This window comes from Notolepis coatsorum, assembly GCF_963971535.1.
Source record: "Notolepis coatsorum genome assembly, chromosome: 1".
Lineage (NCBI taxonomy): Eukaryota > Metazoa > Chordata > Actinopteri > Aulopiformes > Paralepididae > Notolepis > Notolepis coatsorum.
The window spans coordinates 101,010,437-101,028,407 of record NC_140165.1 but is presented as its reverse complement, the minus strand read 5'-3'; the positions used below and the strand labels follow the sequence as shown (position 1 = coordinate 101,028,407).

General features: G+C 48.9%; 1 protein-coding gene across 1 annotated transcript in view; it reads left to right on the top strand.

Moving 5' to 3' along the window:
- Positions 1 to 17,125, top strand: part of LOC311228419 (uncharacterized protein) — a 29,879-nt gene extending 12,754 nt beyond the window's left edge. Inside the window, exon 6 of the mRNA XM_084314326.1 lies at positions 15,866 to 17,125. Within this exon, the coding sequence (XP_084170452.1) occupies positions 15,866 to 16,008 (143 nt within the window). The 3' untranslated portion in view covers positions 16,009 to 17,125. The remainder of the gene's footprint in view (positions 1 to 15,865) is intronic.
- Positions 17,126 to 17,971: the final 846 nt, after the last annotated feature.

Sequence of the window (17,971 nt, the reverse complement as noted above, 5' to 3'; positions counted from 1 at the left end):
TAGAAGCGGGGAGACTGACCTTGCTAGCTGAAGGGGCAGTCCTAGCAGCGGGGAGACTGACCTTGCTAGCCGAAGGGGCAGTCCTAGCAGCGGGGAGACTGACCTTGCTAGCTGAAGGGGCAGTCCTAGCAGTGGGGAAACTGACCTTGCTAGCTGAAGGGGCAGTCCTAGCAATGGGGAAACTGACCTTGCTAGCTGAAGAGGCAGCCTAGCAGCGGGGAGACTGACCTTGCTAGCTGAAGAGGCAGTCCTAGCAGCGGGGAGACTGACCTTGCTAGCTGAAGGGGCAGTCCTAGCAGTGGGGAAACTGACCTTGCTAGCTGAAGAGGCAGTCCTAGCAGCGGGGAGACTGACCTTGCTAGCTGAAGGGGCAGTCCTAGCAGTGGGGAAACTGACCTTGCTAGCTGAAGGGGCAGTCCTAGCAGTGGGAGACATGCTGGTGGTAGAGGCTACATAGGCAACCTGGAGTACTCTAGCAGGGGCTGAGCTAAGTGCAGGAGCAGTACTAGCTGCAGAGAGTCTGCTAGCAGTGGGGGATGTGCTAGCTGTAGATGCTACACTAGCAGGAAGGACTATGCTAGTCTTCTTAGCTTTGCTAGCCTTCTGAGACCTGCTAGAAGTGCATGCTACGCTAGCAGACGGGGCTCTAGCGGACTGGACTGAGGTGGTAGCTACCAAGGCTACACTAGCGGCAGGGGCTGTGCTAACCACGGAGGCCATGCCGGCCGAAGGGGCGGTCCCAGCATCTGGGGCTACGTTAGCTATAGGGCCTGTGCACGCGAGGGCAGCTAGGTAGGTAGCTACTGCAGAGGCTGCTCTATCACCAAATGTTCTGCCAGTTGCATAAGCCTCGCTAGCAGTAGCAGGAGGGAGTAAGCTAGTGGTAGAGAACAAGCCTACCCTGAGCCTCCTAACAGAATAAAACCTTGACTTAGCTGTGGGGGCAGAGGTTCTGCTAGCTGTGCAAGCTACGGGAGCTAGGCTAACCACAGGGGCCTTGCCGGCCGACGAGGCGGTCCCAGCATCGGAGGCTTTGTTAGCTATGGGGCCCGTGTCTGTTGAGAGAGCTAAGGGGGTAGCTGCCAAAGCTACATTGGCTACAGGGGCTAAGCTAACCACAGGGGCCTTGCCGGCCGACGGGGCGGTCCCAGCATCAGAGGCCTTGTTAGCTATAGGGCCTGAGCTGGCTGTCTGGGCAGTGTTAACAGCCTGGGCAGTGAAGGCTGCGGAGCCTAGGCTAACTGCTGCAGAAGCAGTACTAGCTACTGGGCTTGTGCTAGCTGCCGGGGCAGTGAGGGCCACGGGGCCTATGCTAGTAGGACTAGCTGAGGTGCTAACTGCTACAGGGACAGTACTAGTTACTGGGCTTGTGCTAGCTGCCGGGGCAGTGAGGGCCGCGGGGCCTATGCTCGTAAGACTAGCTGTGGTGCTAACTGCTACAGGGGCCGTACTAGCTACTGGGCTTGTACTAGCTGCCGGGACAGTGAGGGCCGCAGGGCCTATGCTAGTAGGACTAGCTGAGGTGCTAACTGCTACCGGGACAGTACTAGCTACTGGGCTTGTGCTAGCTGCCGGGGCAGTGAGGGCCGCAGGGCCTATGCTAGTAAGACTAGCTGAGGTGCTAACTGCTACAGGGGCCGTACTAGCTACTGGGCTTGTGCTAGCTGCCGGGGCAGTGAGGACCGCGGGGCCTATGCTAGTAAGACTAGCTGAGGTGCTAACTGCTACAGGGACAGTACTAGCTACTGGGCTTGTGCTAGCTGCCGGGGCAGTGAGGACCGCGGGGCCTATGCTAGTGGGACTAGCTGAGGTGCTAACTGCTACCGGGACAGTACTAGCTACTGGGCTTGTGCTAGCTGCCGGGGCAGTGAGGACCGCGGGGCCTATGCTAGTGGGACTAGCTGAGGTGCTAACTGCTACCGGGACAGTACTAGCTACTGGGCTTGTGCTAGCTGCCGGGGCAGTGAGGACCGCGGGGCCTATGCTAGTAGGACTAGCTGAGGTGCTAACCACCGGTGGTCTAGCAGGTGGGGCTAAGCTAGCCTTTCTAGCACTACCAGCTCTCCGAGACCTACGCACAGCGCGAGCTACGCTAGCAGCACTAGCTGTGGAAGCTAGGCTAACGGCTGTGCTAGTAGCATGGACTGGGTTAACGGAGCCGGGGTTAGCAGTACCAGCTGGGGAGCCTAGGCTAACGGCTATGCTAACGGCTGGGCTAACGGCCTGGGCAGTGAAGGCTGCGGGACCAATGCTAACTGCTGCGGTGGCAGTAGAGACCTTACTTGTGGAGGAAGGCGTGCTGGTAGCCATGGCTTCGTTGGGAGCAGGGGACCAGAGCGCACGAATAACCATTCCCAGCAGGCGGTCGTATTCCGCGAGCAGTGGAGCCTGCTCTGCGCCGCACATATCGCTTGCACCGGAGAGCAGCGCGTGTAGCTGCATCCTCTCCCACGTGGATGAAGAGCAGAAATCTCCCTGGAAGAAGCGCTCCATGGTGAGCAATACGTCGTTCGCTTGGTCTCTCCCGTAGTCCGCTGAATCCAGGTCTGGTTGTGTCATTCTGAGGTAGAGACGGCGCTGGCCGCGGCGGTCGCGCTGGAAGTGGGGCCGGTGGAGGAGGTTGTGCCAGTTCTCCCTCGTCCTGCTTGCTGGGTCCAATTTATGGTCGGTTTGTTCTGTAAGAATCTGGTTGTTGGTGTGTGGACCCAGGCGCAATACAGGAATGAGAGAGAGGCAGGACACAAGCGGGGTGTAGTTGAGAAGAGGCTTTACTTCACTTCTTTGGAGTACAACTACAACAACAAAACAATAAAGACGAGTACCACAGCCTAAGCTGGCAGATAATGATTATATAACAAAGGGTACGAATTAGAGACAACACGGAAGGGTGCTGAATCACAACCACAATGGTATAATAATGTTCTGACAACAACGGACGACACAAGATACGTTTACAAACCGACAGGGAAGTAACAGGACAGCACAGAATATATAGGAGGACTAATCACACTGATTACTAAACAGGAACAGCTGGGGAAGAGAGGAACATGAATATGGATACACACAGGAACATGAATACACAGAGGGGACAAGACTAGACACTAACAATAACAGGGATAATAGGGACACATAATACAATGAATACAAGGACACTAGACTAATAGGCAGACATCTGAACATACTGGGGAGCACACAGGACCGATAACAAATACAAGGGGAACACATTAATACACACATTCAATAATCTCCAGAGTAGGCACTCCTGCAGTACCGCAAACAGAGCGCCAGAGGGTGGCAGAGTATTGTCTGTGTCCAGATAGTTCAGATTATGACATTTCCAGTATTGATGTCCATCGGGTCCCTGACATGAACTGGCACAAAATATGCATGGAGTGTGCTGAACGCGTCTCAAAGTGCTCGGATGAAGCGATTCACTTGGCTTGGTCTAAATTCTCCGCCCGGACCATATACAATGTAACACACAGTGTGAAATAAGGTTTCAAAGGGTAGGCGATACTGCCACCTAGCAGGATTCGGCCGGTATTGCACTCTCTGCGTCTCAGAATGAGTCCCAATGATACACCGAGGTCCGTGAGTGCATAGACTGCATAGAATAAAAAAAATCTAATAAAAGAAAAAACTATGAAAACCTGAGTATTCTCTGGTTTTCGGAGGTCCTGGCGCTCAACGGATGGCGAGATAACCCGACTATACTTGTGGTAGGCGCAGAAAGTGTTAATGGGTTCATTACCCCCACAATGGGCTAACATCCCATTCATATTCAAGTATTCTGTTTTTGTGTTGGCACTTGTCATATCCCATTTACAATAATCCAGATCAACTCATATCCTGGTTATGAAAAAGCTGGATAAGATAAGATAAGATATTCCTTTATTGATCCCCTTGGGGAAATTCAGGCATCATAGCAGCAAGGCGGAGGGGTACAGGTACATGGTAATAGTAGAAGACATGATACAGGTCATGCAAAAAACCCTGGCAGCACATCACCCCCACCCTGCAAAAACTCCACTGGCTCCCCATCAACTACCGAATCCCCTACAAGATCCTCCTCCTCACCTACAAATCCCTGCACGGGTTGGCCCCTTCCTACCTGACCAACCTACTCCACCCCTACACTCCAGCACGAGGCCTCCGATCCTCCAACTCCGACCTCCTCACCATCCCCCGCACCAGGCGTTCCACACTGGGAGACCGAGCTTTCGCTGTAGCTGCCCCCAGACTGTGGAACTCCCTCTCCCCCCTCATCCGAGGCTCTGACACCATCAACCTCTTCAAAACCAAGCTAAAAACCCACCTGTTCACACTTGCCTTCACGCAACACGGCCCCGCTCCCAAGTAGCCCACCCCTGACTTTTTTTTTAAGCCACAGATTCCGTTGTTTTGTTTTGTTGTTTGTTTGTTTGTTAATTTCAACCACTTCATCCAATTGGACAGAACTTGCCCTCTTTTATCTTATTTGTTTTTTTCTTGTTGTTACTATACACAGATATTTTATGTATTTTATTATATTTTCTCAATTTTATTTCTTATTTTTTTCCATCCTTTCCTTGTACAGTGTCCTTGAGTCTGAGAAAGGCGCTTCTAAATCCAATCTATTATTATTATTATTATTATTATTATTATCATTATTATTATTATTATTATTATTATTATTATTATTATTATTATTATTATTATTATTATAGTACAGTAGAAAAGTACAAATAGAAATAGGCAGTGTAAACAATATAACAATATAATTAACTCTGAGTATGCGCATATGAGCAAGTAGGCAGTGTAAATCATGGTGCAGATGAGGGTCTGTATGCCCTCAGTTATATTTGCATTACAATAAATATAGTTACAATAGACACTATAATCTAAATATATACTATGAGTAAGTAAGTATACAGTATACACAGGTGCAGTATAAAATCAAATCAAATGTATTTGTAAGGCCCGACAACACACGTTAACACTTTGAGTGCCAGCCACGAGAAATCTTGTTAGTTCATGCCATGCGCTGAGTGCCAAGAACAAGAAATCTCGTTATTTAATCGTTATTTTTTTTATTATCGATTTCCATTCATTTTTCATCAATCTAGCCTCACGTTACCAGTGGAGATCTGTCTGAACTCGAACAGGGAAAATACCGCCCCCTATCGTCTCTCCGGATGGTATTGCACCCATTGGATTGGACTGAATGAAATGGATGGGGAAAAAATAGTCCGGCATACATCAGGCATGTAACCGGAGACGATCCCAGTCATTGCCCACCCTCAGAACAGCGTGGAATATGTGTTGCCAGTACCCAGCGTTGGATCAATAAACGCGATCGATATTTGGAATGGCGATCAGGAATTGGAATAATCTTTTTGGAGAACATCTGATCTGAGATAAGGAATCTATTTTACCAGTCTTGGGATAATCAGAGTTTTTTTTCACCTATATCTCAGCGTGTCTCATATGTGTGGCTGTGAGTGTGTGTGTGCTGATCAGGAAATAAGATAATCGATTTTTCAGCCCGCTTCTCTAGCGTGCATAAGTACACATATACTATCGATAATCTAGCGTTTATTTGAAAACGATTCATAAATAGGCCGAAAAATTACAACGTGTTTTGTGTATTCCAGTAAAGCGTGATTCCTGCAGCATCCTTTTTTTTTTTTTTTTTTTGGAAGTGGTATGGTATAAATGGTATAAAACGGAAATGAACAGATTAAAAAACAATCCGTTTCGACAATGTTGACTGCAAACAAGTCATTGATAAGCGACGGGCGTATTAGACACATAGCCATAATTTAAGATATAGTTTATGCGTTCGCAAATGTGATCGCCCTCCCATTGACTACAGCGCTGGCACTCAAGCGCTATTTCTGGCGCCCCCTGCTGGCACTCAAAGTGTTAATGTCCCCATGGGCTGGACACGTCTTCTTTAACACTTTGGTTGCCTAAGGTTAAATTAATGATATACCATAGATTGCCAGCGCTATTTGTCTATGGAGAAAGTCCCCTTCTTTGCAGGGCTATAACTTTTTAAATTCTATTGCTACATTGCCATTATTAGGGCCCATTCAAAGTCCTATATGTATTGTTCATTGTGTAGCAACGTTAAACTTTTTCATTCACATATTCATAGTAAAGTATGGTCTAATGTATAAGTATGTTTTCATCTCTTTCTGCAGCTTTCTCCAGAACGTGATATATAGCCCCAAATGCATTATATTGATGATGAAATACAGTTTGATGGCAATCAGCGCGATATAAAAAATTCCAACTAGACGTACTTCTAGAAGTTACTACACGTCATCTGATGTTGACCGGATGGGCGAGGGGGCGTTTATAATTCCGTGGGCAGCGTTATACCAATCATCTAATGTGGGTCAAATGTTGATAATATCAGTTATTATCGAAGACGGTAACGTTACACGCTGAAACTCACCCCAGTCTCCGCGCGCCGTTGGGCGATCATCGTCGAGTAGACATTTTATCATTATGGGATATATTATTACCCGGTCCATCTCCAGCTTGTATAATGGTATATACGTCCAAATCATGTTGTTTATCGAGTTATTGGCAATCGATCGCTATGTAGAGTGACGAGCTAGAGTCACGGGACATGTACCGAGTGGCCGGAAGCAATACGGACGTCTAGCAAAACCTCTAGTGCGCTTCCTGTTAAGCGTTTGCGCCGATCGGCCACCAGATGGCGCTCCTGAACCGCCAGAGAGCTCAGTGGGTCCTGCTGGTGGATCTCAGGCCAGCGGAGGGACATTATGAATCCGATCGCAGATTTTTGAAATATTGATATAAAGACGACGTACAGCGTCCCCCGGCAACTTTAGCATGGCCAGCAAAGACGTCTAAAGACGGCTCCCGGCACCCAAAGTGTTAAACAAGTCAAGAAGAAACATCACAATAAATCAAGAACAAAACAAAAAACACCATGAAATCCAAAATAAAATGTTAAATAAATAAATGTAACACTCCCAGACATACCCCACACATAAGATAAGACAGACAACTGGATATGTCATTACCACCATGAGCCAGGATATTGAGGCATACTGTATAATCACCTTTTGCTGTGGGGTTTTGCAGTCTGTGCGATGGTAATACTGGCAACATTCCGTTGACTTATGTAAAGTGGAATATTATAAACACATCCTGTCCAAGACTTTAAAGGTAGAATCTGTAATGCCATCAAACAGCGACCTCTAGGCAAAAGCACTGCCCTTCTTGGTATTGCACTTTGTTTACATTTTCAGATTCCGATTCCGATTTTATTGTCACATCTTCAGCATACAGGACTGAATTCCTTTTGGCCCTGCAGCAAGCAGCTGCATCAAGAAAGTAGGACAAAAAAGAAAACAATGAAAATTGTATAAAAATAGCAGCATATGCAACAATAAAATAGCACTAATTTACAACACAATAATCACAGTGTAATAATCACAGTGTGGGGCGTAGTGGGTGCAAAGTGGCAGCAGAGCCGACGATAAATAGCTCTCTAGACCAGGGGTTCCCAAACTTTTCAGGCCAGGGCCCAGAAAATAAGGCGTCAGAGAGCCGCGGCCCAATGCACATCGTCAGGCTTTTTTTTTTCTTTTTTTTTTGCCAGGCGACCGATTTTTTAAGCCAAATATCACTTCAATCCTATTAAGTTAGTTCAAGTTAGTTATTCATTTATATGTGCTATTTATGAGAGGGCTAACTTGTTGCAAAATAATAATGATAATAATAATAGCCTCATTAAAATACTATTGTTGCTTCGGTTGTTTTCAGCGTTTTATGTGCATAATCTGTTATTTAGTTTGAAATGTTCGTTGAAATAAGTAGATTTTTCGTTTTTGTTTATTTATTAAGTTAATATAAAACCATATAGTCACATTTTAGAATACAATAGAATAGAATTTTAGAATACAACTAGAAACACTGTCCTGGCCTGCTTCTAAGTTCAGTGGCCTGACAAAAAATAAAAAAAATAAATAATTTTTTTTTTTTTTTTTTATCATCTCGCGGCCCACCCGTGGCTGTTCGCGGCCCACCTTTGGGTCGCGACCCCGACTTTGGGAACCACTGCTCTAGACCAGGGGTTCCCAAAGTTTTCAGGCCGCGACCCCCGAAATAACGGTGTCAGAGAGCCGCGATCCCCACTATTATAGGAGGTACACATTTTTTTAAGAAAAATAAATAATAATAATAATAATTTAATAAATGGAAATTATGGTTGAAACATGCAAACGTTCAAACGCACACACACTAATAAGCATTGGAGGCTTTTAACCAGGGCCGGACTGGGGAAATCATTCAGGCCAGGAAATATAATGCAAAATATAGCCCCAGTCAGGCCACTTTTTAAGCGGGGGGTCCCCCACCAGGAATTTATTTGTTACAAAGACTTCATTTCCTGTATTCTGGTGTAGGATTTTTTTTATTTGTACCCTTTAAATGCCAGTGTTTGTGATGGCATCACAAATTATTGTTAAAAAACAGGCTAGCATAATATGTATGATTAGCAACAACACTAATTTTGATGGATTTTCAGTTTTTTTGTAATGTCAGATTGAAAATAATACTCACTCTTACCATAAGGGACAAAATTGTCCTCTTCAAAAACGCCATAAAAATATTACTATATGTTGAAATACCACATTTTCTTTCATAAATCTTTTATTCAACTTCAGCCCTGATCATAACACCACATATTAATTTTATAATTCGAACCCTTTAAATGCCAGTGTGTGTGATGGCATATATTTGCAATATATCAAATGCAAAGTAGATTTGTTCTGGGGGGATTATTACAGGCTAGCATGTGTCAATGATTAGCAACAACACTGATTTTGATGGATTTTTAGTTTTTTGTAAGGGTCCCGCCTCCACCAATCACATGCGGCTCCCTTTGTGTGTGTGTGTGAGCAAGAGAGAGAGATAGTTCTCCAACTTGTGTGAGTTGCAGTGATCTCCTGGTTGTTCCCCACCTAGGTTATCTAACTATTGCGCCGCTGCAACTAGAAACACTGGCCTGGCCTGTTTCTAAGTTCAGTGGCCTGACTGCATATACAAAAAAAAAAAAAGTTGTTAATTTTTTTTAAATCATCTGGCGACCCCCCCACGGCGGCTTGCGACCCCTCTAGGGTTCGCGACCCCCACTTTGGGAACCACTGCTCTAGACTATAACGAAAGGTTATCCTATAACCTAGTTATATGAATACTGGCTGAGCATCTCGCTCTTCGCCATAATGAGATATCTCTTATCTCCTAGCACCTACTATGCTCATGAACAAACAATTGCACCCATGCACGTGACCAGGCCACGCCCCAGCGTCCTCCTATAAGATGCCAGACATGGTCACACTCTACCTTCCTCGGAAAAAAAGGTTTCCAACATTGAAAACCCAACCAAGGGACCTCAGGGCGCTAAGAGCGAGATGCTCAGCCAGTATTCATATAACTAGGTTATAGGATCACCTTTCGTTATATTATCATACTGGCCAATCGCGTCTCGCTCTTCACCATAATGAGATATGGGGCAGAGCAGACGCATGGCCCAACAAGTGTACCCCCTGAGGGCCCGCAAGCCCTACTACCAGGGGGGAGGGGAGTCCCGTCCACCCGCCCGTCCTAGCGAAGGGGGGGAGGCAGTGAACTCCACCAAAGTGCGAAAAAAAGGGAACCAGAAACCCCTAAAAGCGCACAGTACAGGCGGGACCACGTGTGACACATCACCCCGTGGCACACACCCACACATCCCTGCTAACCCACCGACAGGCAGCGCCTGGGAGACAGAACCCCCAGTCATGGCCATGAGGTCAAACTTAACGAAGGGACCCGGGGAGGACCAGGAGGCCGCAGCACAGATGTCCTCCACAGAGGCCACCCCAACAAGGCGTGGTGGAGTGCGCCCTGGAGTGGAGTGCGCCCTGACACCTCCAGCGGGGACCTGTCCAGCCAACGTGTAGCAAAGGGCAATGCCCTCGCACAACCAATGTGACAGGCGCTGCTTGGACAGTGCCTTACCTGCGCGAGGGCCACCGTAACAAACAACAGTTGATCGGCAGCCCTGAGATCCCGCGTCCGACTGAGGTAAACCCCCAAGCACGGACAGGACACGACAGATGAAGGCTCGCCTCTAACCCACTAGTGTGAGGAGGTGGATGAAACGCCTGAATCACAATATCCCTGGAGCGAAAAGAGCTCCGGATATTCTTTGGCACGAAGACTGGATTAGGCCTCAGAGTTGCACCGCTATTGGCCCGAATAGACAGGCACTCAGGCCGCACCGAGAGAGCACACAGCTCACCCACACGTTTAGCGGAGGTGATGGCCAAAAATAATGCGGTCACCAAGACAGCAGATCCAATGACGCCTGCTCAAGAGGCTCAAACGGGGCCTCCGACAACCGGCCCAGGACCAGTTGGAGGTCCCACTCGGAGACAGAGAACGTTCCACTGGCTTGAGATGCAGAGCGCCAAGCAGGAACATCCCACGAGAGGGTGGCTGAACAACGTTCCGCCCCCACACTCGACCATACGCCACTCCCCAGCGTAAGCCGCGGTAGAGGACGGAGCATGCACGTACCGGATATCGTTAACCACAGAATAGTCAAGACGCTTCCACACCAGATTCAAACTGTCAGCAGCCAAGCCTAGAGGCTGCCCCAGAACAGGAAGGCAGAACAGAGTTCCGCGTGCCTGAGAGAGGGCCCGCGGTGACCACGGAACAGGCCGCGGCGGGGCCACCAAGAGCTGAATCAGGGCCGGGGACCACACAGCCGAGCCCCGGCACGACCAGGATCAAGTCCCGCGCTCCCGACGTACCTGCCCCAACAGGTGTAAGGGGGGAAAAGCGTACAGAATCCCGGACGGCCACGGAATCGGTCCCAGACCTGCCCGACTATGTCTGGATGTAGTCCCCACTCGTCAGGGTGAGGACCGCCCCGCGACACCACACCTGCACCCACATTCATCCTGCCGGGGATGTGGAGAGCCCTCAGGCAGAGCAGATGGAGAACGCCCATAGCCAGAGCCCGACCGCCGCCCGGTGCAGACGGGGGGAGCGCACTCCTCCCTGTCCGACAATATACGACGCTAATGTCGTGTTGTCCGTCCTGACCAAAACACGCTTGCCCACCACAAGGTGGTCGAGCCGTTTGAGGACCAGAAGGACTGCCTTCAATCCCAACACATTGAATGTAGCACAGACCGGGCAGCATGGCAGCTGCCCCCTACGGCGTTGGTCCGACACGTCCGTCCCCCCATCCCATGAGAGAGGCGTCGGTGAAGACCGTGACGTGTAACAGCCTGCTGCCCAAGGGGACCCTGCAGGTGAGGGCACCAGACCCTCCCCAGAAGACAAGGTCCCCCAGTACTGACATGGGAACCTTCAGCTGCTTCCATATGTCTCACACCGGGTCCATTTCCATACTGGAAAAAACCACCTCTGCATCCTCCGCATGAAGAGGAGGCGAAGAGGGACCCCAGCAGCAGGCGCATCACAGACAGCGCCGTAACCGTCCTAGGACGGAACCTCCCGAGCGCGCCGAGAACCCAACCACTCGTCGCCGCTCCGAGAGGGATGCCCTTATATAGACCTTGAGCTTAGAAAAAGCCCAAGTACTCCACCCGTTGACTGGGAAGAGGAGAATTCTACTTCCAGTCTACAGCTAAACCCAGGCTGGTGAGACACCACCTGCCTGGTATGAGACCTGGCGATCTACCCTGACCGGCCAAGGACCAGAACGTTGTCCAGGGCAGAATACAATTCGTAACCCCCGACGACGCAGAGGCCCCAGCACGGTCTACACGCACTTGGTGAAGATGCGGGGAGCCAGAGAGTAGCCGAACGGCTGCCTCTGGTACTCGTACACTAAGCCCTGCAAAGGAAGCGTAGGTAAGCCCTAGGATGGAATATCGGGATGCGAACGCATCCTACAGGTCTATGGAGGAGAACCAGGCCCCCACCTGACAGCGTCTAACAGGTGGGAGACGGTATGGGTCTGACACCCCCCCCCCCCCCCCCGATTTCTCGGGCACCAGAGAATACCGGGAGGAAATGCCACGCATCGTGTCCTCCTTTGGGACCACGACGATGGCTAGCTTCGCCCACAGAGATTGGATCTCGTCGGCCAGAGCTGTCACTGCTGTTGACCCCGACAATAGGGTCTGTACCAAACCCGAAAATGGGTGGGGTTGTGTAAACACAAATCGCCGCCTCAGCGTTCTCTCCATCCACCTCAACATATGGCACTGCTGTAGCCATATGTGATGATAATCCCAAGCGCACCCGCGGCCACTTGGCGCTGGTCTGCCAGAAACCGTAGATAGGCGGCCCGGTCCCACCCGCTGTGCGTTGCCAACCCTGGACTCGCCAACCGTGCGAGCAGGGCGTCTCGTGGAGCTGGGACACTGCACCCTGACACTACCAACGAGGCAATCGCACCCAAGGGGGGACCCCGACGGGGGAAGCTGACATCACACTGGGTGACAAAAGCTCCCCCACTGAACACCTCCCCGGCATGGATTGCTGAGGAACTGTTCTACAGCTGGACATGCAAGACGTGAGGTCCCCACACTGCCCGATAGGGTGGGTTCCTACACACCGTAGCCCTGCAGTGATATTACTACCACCCAAATCACGCGCGCCTGCCAGACCACCGCTGGTCTTCCGGCCGTGGGAGGCACTAACGTGATACCCGGCCTGGCGAGGGCGGGGCTGGGGGAACTCGCGCTGCGACCCCAAGGGCCTCGAGCTCCCCCACTGACAACCTTTGTTGTTGACAGACACAACACCAGGCTCACCAAACACAGACGCAGAACGTGTGGCATGGGAGCCACTTGACAGCACAACATTCTCACGGACAGACCCAGACCTAGTCAGCAACTGGGTGTCAGCCCCTGTCCCCATGAGAAGCGAAACATGCGGCCGCTTGCGCTTCATTGAAGGCACGCGGCCCGCAGCCAAAGGAAACAAATCAGAGCCCTTATCCCGCTGGTGTTGGGGGGGGAGTGACCGGAGAGCGAGCTAGACACAGCTAGACGGCGACGGTTTTTTAGGGCGTGCTCATCTAATGTAGCCGATCCCTCGGCCGCCAAGGCTGTCGGCCTTGCGATCACCTGTTGTCTTTGTGTCCAGGGTACCTCAGGCGGGGGAAACATGGCCGCTGGTTGAGGGCCTCGCCACAGCCGCTGGCGAGGCCGCGCCCTCACCTCTGGCTGAGTGTGAGGCGGTGTGGGGCCTAGGTCAAATACCGCCCGCGCTCCTGCGGAAAGACCAAAGTCCCTCTGCGGAGAGGGGAGCCCTGAGGAGGGAAAAAACGTCTCTCCTCCTCAAGGGGAGACTGATCCAACCAAGATGTCTGTAAACAAGCGTTGACAGCATCCTAGCCCTCCCTGCGGTTATAGCTTGCGGCTAGGTCAAAGCTAATAACCTCAAAACCTTGCGCGATGTTTCGACGTTGGCTGGCCCTAAGGCCCCACCACCCGACACCATTTTTGACAGAAAAAACAGCAATTCGAACAATGTTGCTAGTCGCTGCTAATTCTATACCGTGGTGGTATAGGCTTAACAGCCCACCAGCCTCATGGCGTCGGCCGGGCGGGACACCGTTCCACCATGTCAGAGGCAAAGGACTGATGCCACCTGCTTCACAAGCACGGAGCACCAGTGGTGGTTGCAACAAAAGACTACTACTAGTGAAGCACTGCCTCACTAGTAGGAATGCAGTGTTAAGAGATAAGAGATATCTCATTATGGCGTAGAGCGAGACGCGATTGGCCAGTATGATAATTAATATAACATAACAATCCCTGCATGGGTGCAGTTAGTGTGTGCATATCATCAGCAGAGATAAAGACACAGTAGCACTAGATTCCAACTAGTGCATGCTGCCCGGGAGGAGCGGGAATTGAACCAGGAACCTCCGGATTACCAGATGACTGCTCTACCTCCTGAGCCACTGTCGTCGCCTGTATATATTATATATAGGCATATTTTAACTTATTATACTGTTCATTTCTCAGCAATAGCAACCCATCCCCTATCACCATGCAACTGTAACCCACACATCAGACCAAACAAAAGAATGTAAACAGAGTGAAATACCAAGTGGGACTCGCTGTTTGGCAGTGTAGCAGTAGTGGGCGCTGCCCCCTGGGTTCGGACCAACACAGTACACCGGTCCAGACGGTCTTAATGCTGAACAGCAGCCAAGCTGGTCTTTCTTTTATATTCACACACAGACTGTAACATGGTTCACATAAAGCCTCTCCAGCGTGCGTGCGTGTGTGAGAGCCTTCTCTGTCCCAGTCTCACTGGAATAAAAGGTTCATTATAAACCAGCTACACCTACCTCAATGAACCTCTCCTACTGCTGCTTCAGCGAGGCTCTCCCCAGACCGCACCTCTACAGCCCACACCAGACCCACCCCCCCCCCTCATCCCCACAGACAGCATTACAGACACTACATGTACCTTTGACCAAGTATCTGGAATACAATGTGCAAGTAAACATTGTGTAAGCCTCCTTAACACTTTCAATGCCACGGGTCTGATGCCCCTGACCCCTGTTGAATGCCACCACCCACTTCAATGATAGAGCTCTCATATTTGCGAACGCATAAACTATATCTTAAATTATGGCTATGTGTCTAATGCGACCGTCGCTTGTCAAGAACTTGTTTGCAGTCAACATTGTCGAAACGGGGTTTTTTTTTTTAATCGGTTCATTTCCGTTTTATACCATTTTGAAAAACGCTCGTTTTATGAAAGTTCCAGAAAATTTCTGAAGATTCTGTGATAATCGCACTTTACTGGAATATACTGAAATACACAAAAAACGTTGTAATTTTTCGGCATATTTATGAATCGTTTTCAAATAAACGCTAGATTATCGATATGTGTACTTATGCACGCTATAGAAGCGGGCTGAAAAATCTGGGTACTTTAAACACACATTCTCCGCTGTTCTGCGGCTCTGCAATGACTTTGATCGTCTCGGGTTACTTGTCTGAGAAGTAAAATGAGGAAGCAGGATTTTCTTTTCTACATTCAATCCAATCCAAAGGGGTGCAGTACCACTAGGAGAGACGATAGGGGGCGGTATTTTCCCAATGGAGCTCAGACATAGTCCCAATGGTAACGGGAGGCTAGATTGATGAATTATGAATGGAAATCGCGAATACAAAAAAAACTATTAAACAACGAGATTTCTCGACGTTGGCACTCAATGGTTGGCATGAACTAACGAGATTTCTCGTTGTTGGCACTGAAAGTGTTAAGGCTTCACAGTGTTGTGGAAAAAAGAGAGGTAGTCTACTGAGAGGAAGTTTCAGGTTACTGACACTAAACAAACACGTTTGGTCGTGCACTTTTAGTCACAAAGATAAGCCACCGTGATCCTCCACCTCATAAAGTAACCAAAGTAACTACTGAACTACTACAGAAACTTCACCAAATGACATCTTTTGACAACAATAGCAGGTTCTTGCCACATCAAGCGCTGGTTTCAGTCAACATCAAAGCGAATTGAATCTAAATCTAATCTAAATCGGAAACTTCAAAATCGAATCGGGTGATCAGTGCCGATATGCATCCCTGCTGGCTGTTAGTTGCATGCAGATCTCTGCTATGGCATTGCAGAGAAACCCATCTTATGTGTGTGTGTGTGTGTGTGTGTGTGTGTGTGTGTGTGTGTGTGTGTGTGTGTGTGTGTGTGTGTGTGTGTGTGTGTGTGTGTGTGTGTGTGTGTGTGTGTGTGTGTGTGTGTGTGTGTGTGTGTGTGTGTGTGTGTGTGTGTGTGTGTGTGTGTGTGTGTGTGTGTGTGTGTGTGTGTGTGACGTGTGTGTGTGTGTGTGTGTTCCAGCTGACCCCTGCAAGGCCGACCAGCCGGACTACCGCGTGGCCATCGCCGTGGGGATAGTGCTCCTGATTCTCATCATCATCGTGGTGATCGCTTACCTGCTGGGGCGGAGGAGGAGGGGGGCCAATGGCTACCAGTCCCTCTAAGAGTGCCAGGGAAGAGGTCATTCCCAGGGGTCAAAGGGCATGACCCCGTGGTCACACTCAGGGTGTAAAGGGGCACATCGCGAAATGATACGGTTGGGAACGTATTGTTTTTAAGGGATACGTTGTTTTTAAGGGATACGGTTTGGGAACGTATTGTTTTCAAATTGTTGTATAGTCTGTTGTAGTATGGACAATAGGACATGGTATGTAATTCAAATTCAATAAAAGAAAATTGGCATTGCACAACAAAACATGACACAGAGTTGTTGATGAACATTTTTTATCAAATTTAAATTTGAAAAGAAAAAAAAGAAAAACATGACACAGATGACTGTGACCAAATAAATTTCAGATTAATTATGGGTGAAATGTCCCATAATGTCCCATAATGTCCTAAAGGGCACACCCATCTTTTCCCATGTTACCATTGTCATTGTTTTTAACCGTGTTTAACCATCTGTGACTTTAATACATCCATTAAGTTTCATGTGTTAGTAAAAAAATTAAAATAAAAAAAGGGAACAGGGAAGTGCAGAGAGCCCTCCGTTCATTTGACTGAGGAGAAATAATGCTGCATGACTTTCAAAGTGTGGGTCGGCACCCAAACATGTGTCTTGGGAAGATTAAAATGGGTCCCCAAATGATGAAAAACAGATATGCTGAATGGAACTGGCTGGTAGTCTGGCAGTCTGAAAGCAGCATACATGTTGTCCTGTTGTCCAACATAATAGTCTGATGAATTGGATTTTTGGGACATAAGAATATTAATTTGGAAAACATGGGTTTCCCTGGAGAGAAAAAGTTTGAAAACCACTGCTCTACAGTAATGACCTCACTTGGTCTTGTGCTCCACCTCGAACATGGTTGATCAACACACCTACATGTGGACGCTCTAAGGGTACGAACATGGTTGATCAACACACCTACATGTGGACGCTCTAAGGGTACGAACATGGTTGATCAACACACCTACATGTGGACGCTCTAAGGGTACGAACATGGTTGATCAACACACCTACATGTGGACGACGCTCTAAGGGTACGAACATGGTTGATCAACACACCTACATGTGGACGCTCTAAGGGTGCGAACATGGTTGATCAACACACCTACATGTGGACGCTCTAAGGGTACGAACATGGTTGATCAACACACCTACATGTGGACGCTCTAAGGGTACGAACATGGTTGATCAACACACCTACATGTGGACGCTCTAAGGGTGCGAACATGGTTGATCAACACACCTACATGTGGACGCTCTAAGGGTACGAACATGGTTGATCAACACACCTACATGTGGACGCTCTAAGGGTACGAACATGGTTGATCAACACACCTACATGTGGACGCTCTAAGGGTACGAACATGGTTGATCAACACACCTACATGTGGACGCTCTAAGGGTACGAACATGGTTGATCAACACACCTACATGTGGACGCTCTAAGGGTACGAACATGGTTGATCAACACACCTACATGTGGACGCTCTAAGGGTACGAACATGGTTGATCAACACACCTACATGTGGACGCTCTAAGGGTACGAACATGGTTGATCAACACACCTACATGTGGACGCGCTAAGGGTACGAACATGGTTGATCAACACACCTACATGTGGACGCGCTAAGGGTACGAACATGGTTGATCAACACACCTACATGTGGACGCTCTAAGGGTACGAACATGGTTGATCAACACACCTACATGTGGACGCTCTAAGGGTACGAACATGGTTGATCAACACACCTACATGTGGACGCTCTAAGGGTACGAACATGGTTGATCAACACACCTACATGTGGACGCTCTAAGGGTACGAACATGGTTGATCAACACACCTACATGTGGACGCTCTAAGGGTACGAACATGGTTGATCAACACACCTACATGTGGACGCTCTAAGGGTACGAACATGGTTGATCAACACACCTACATGTGGACGCTCTAAGGGTAC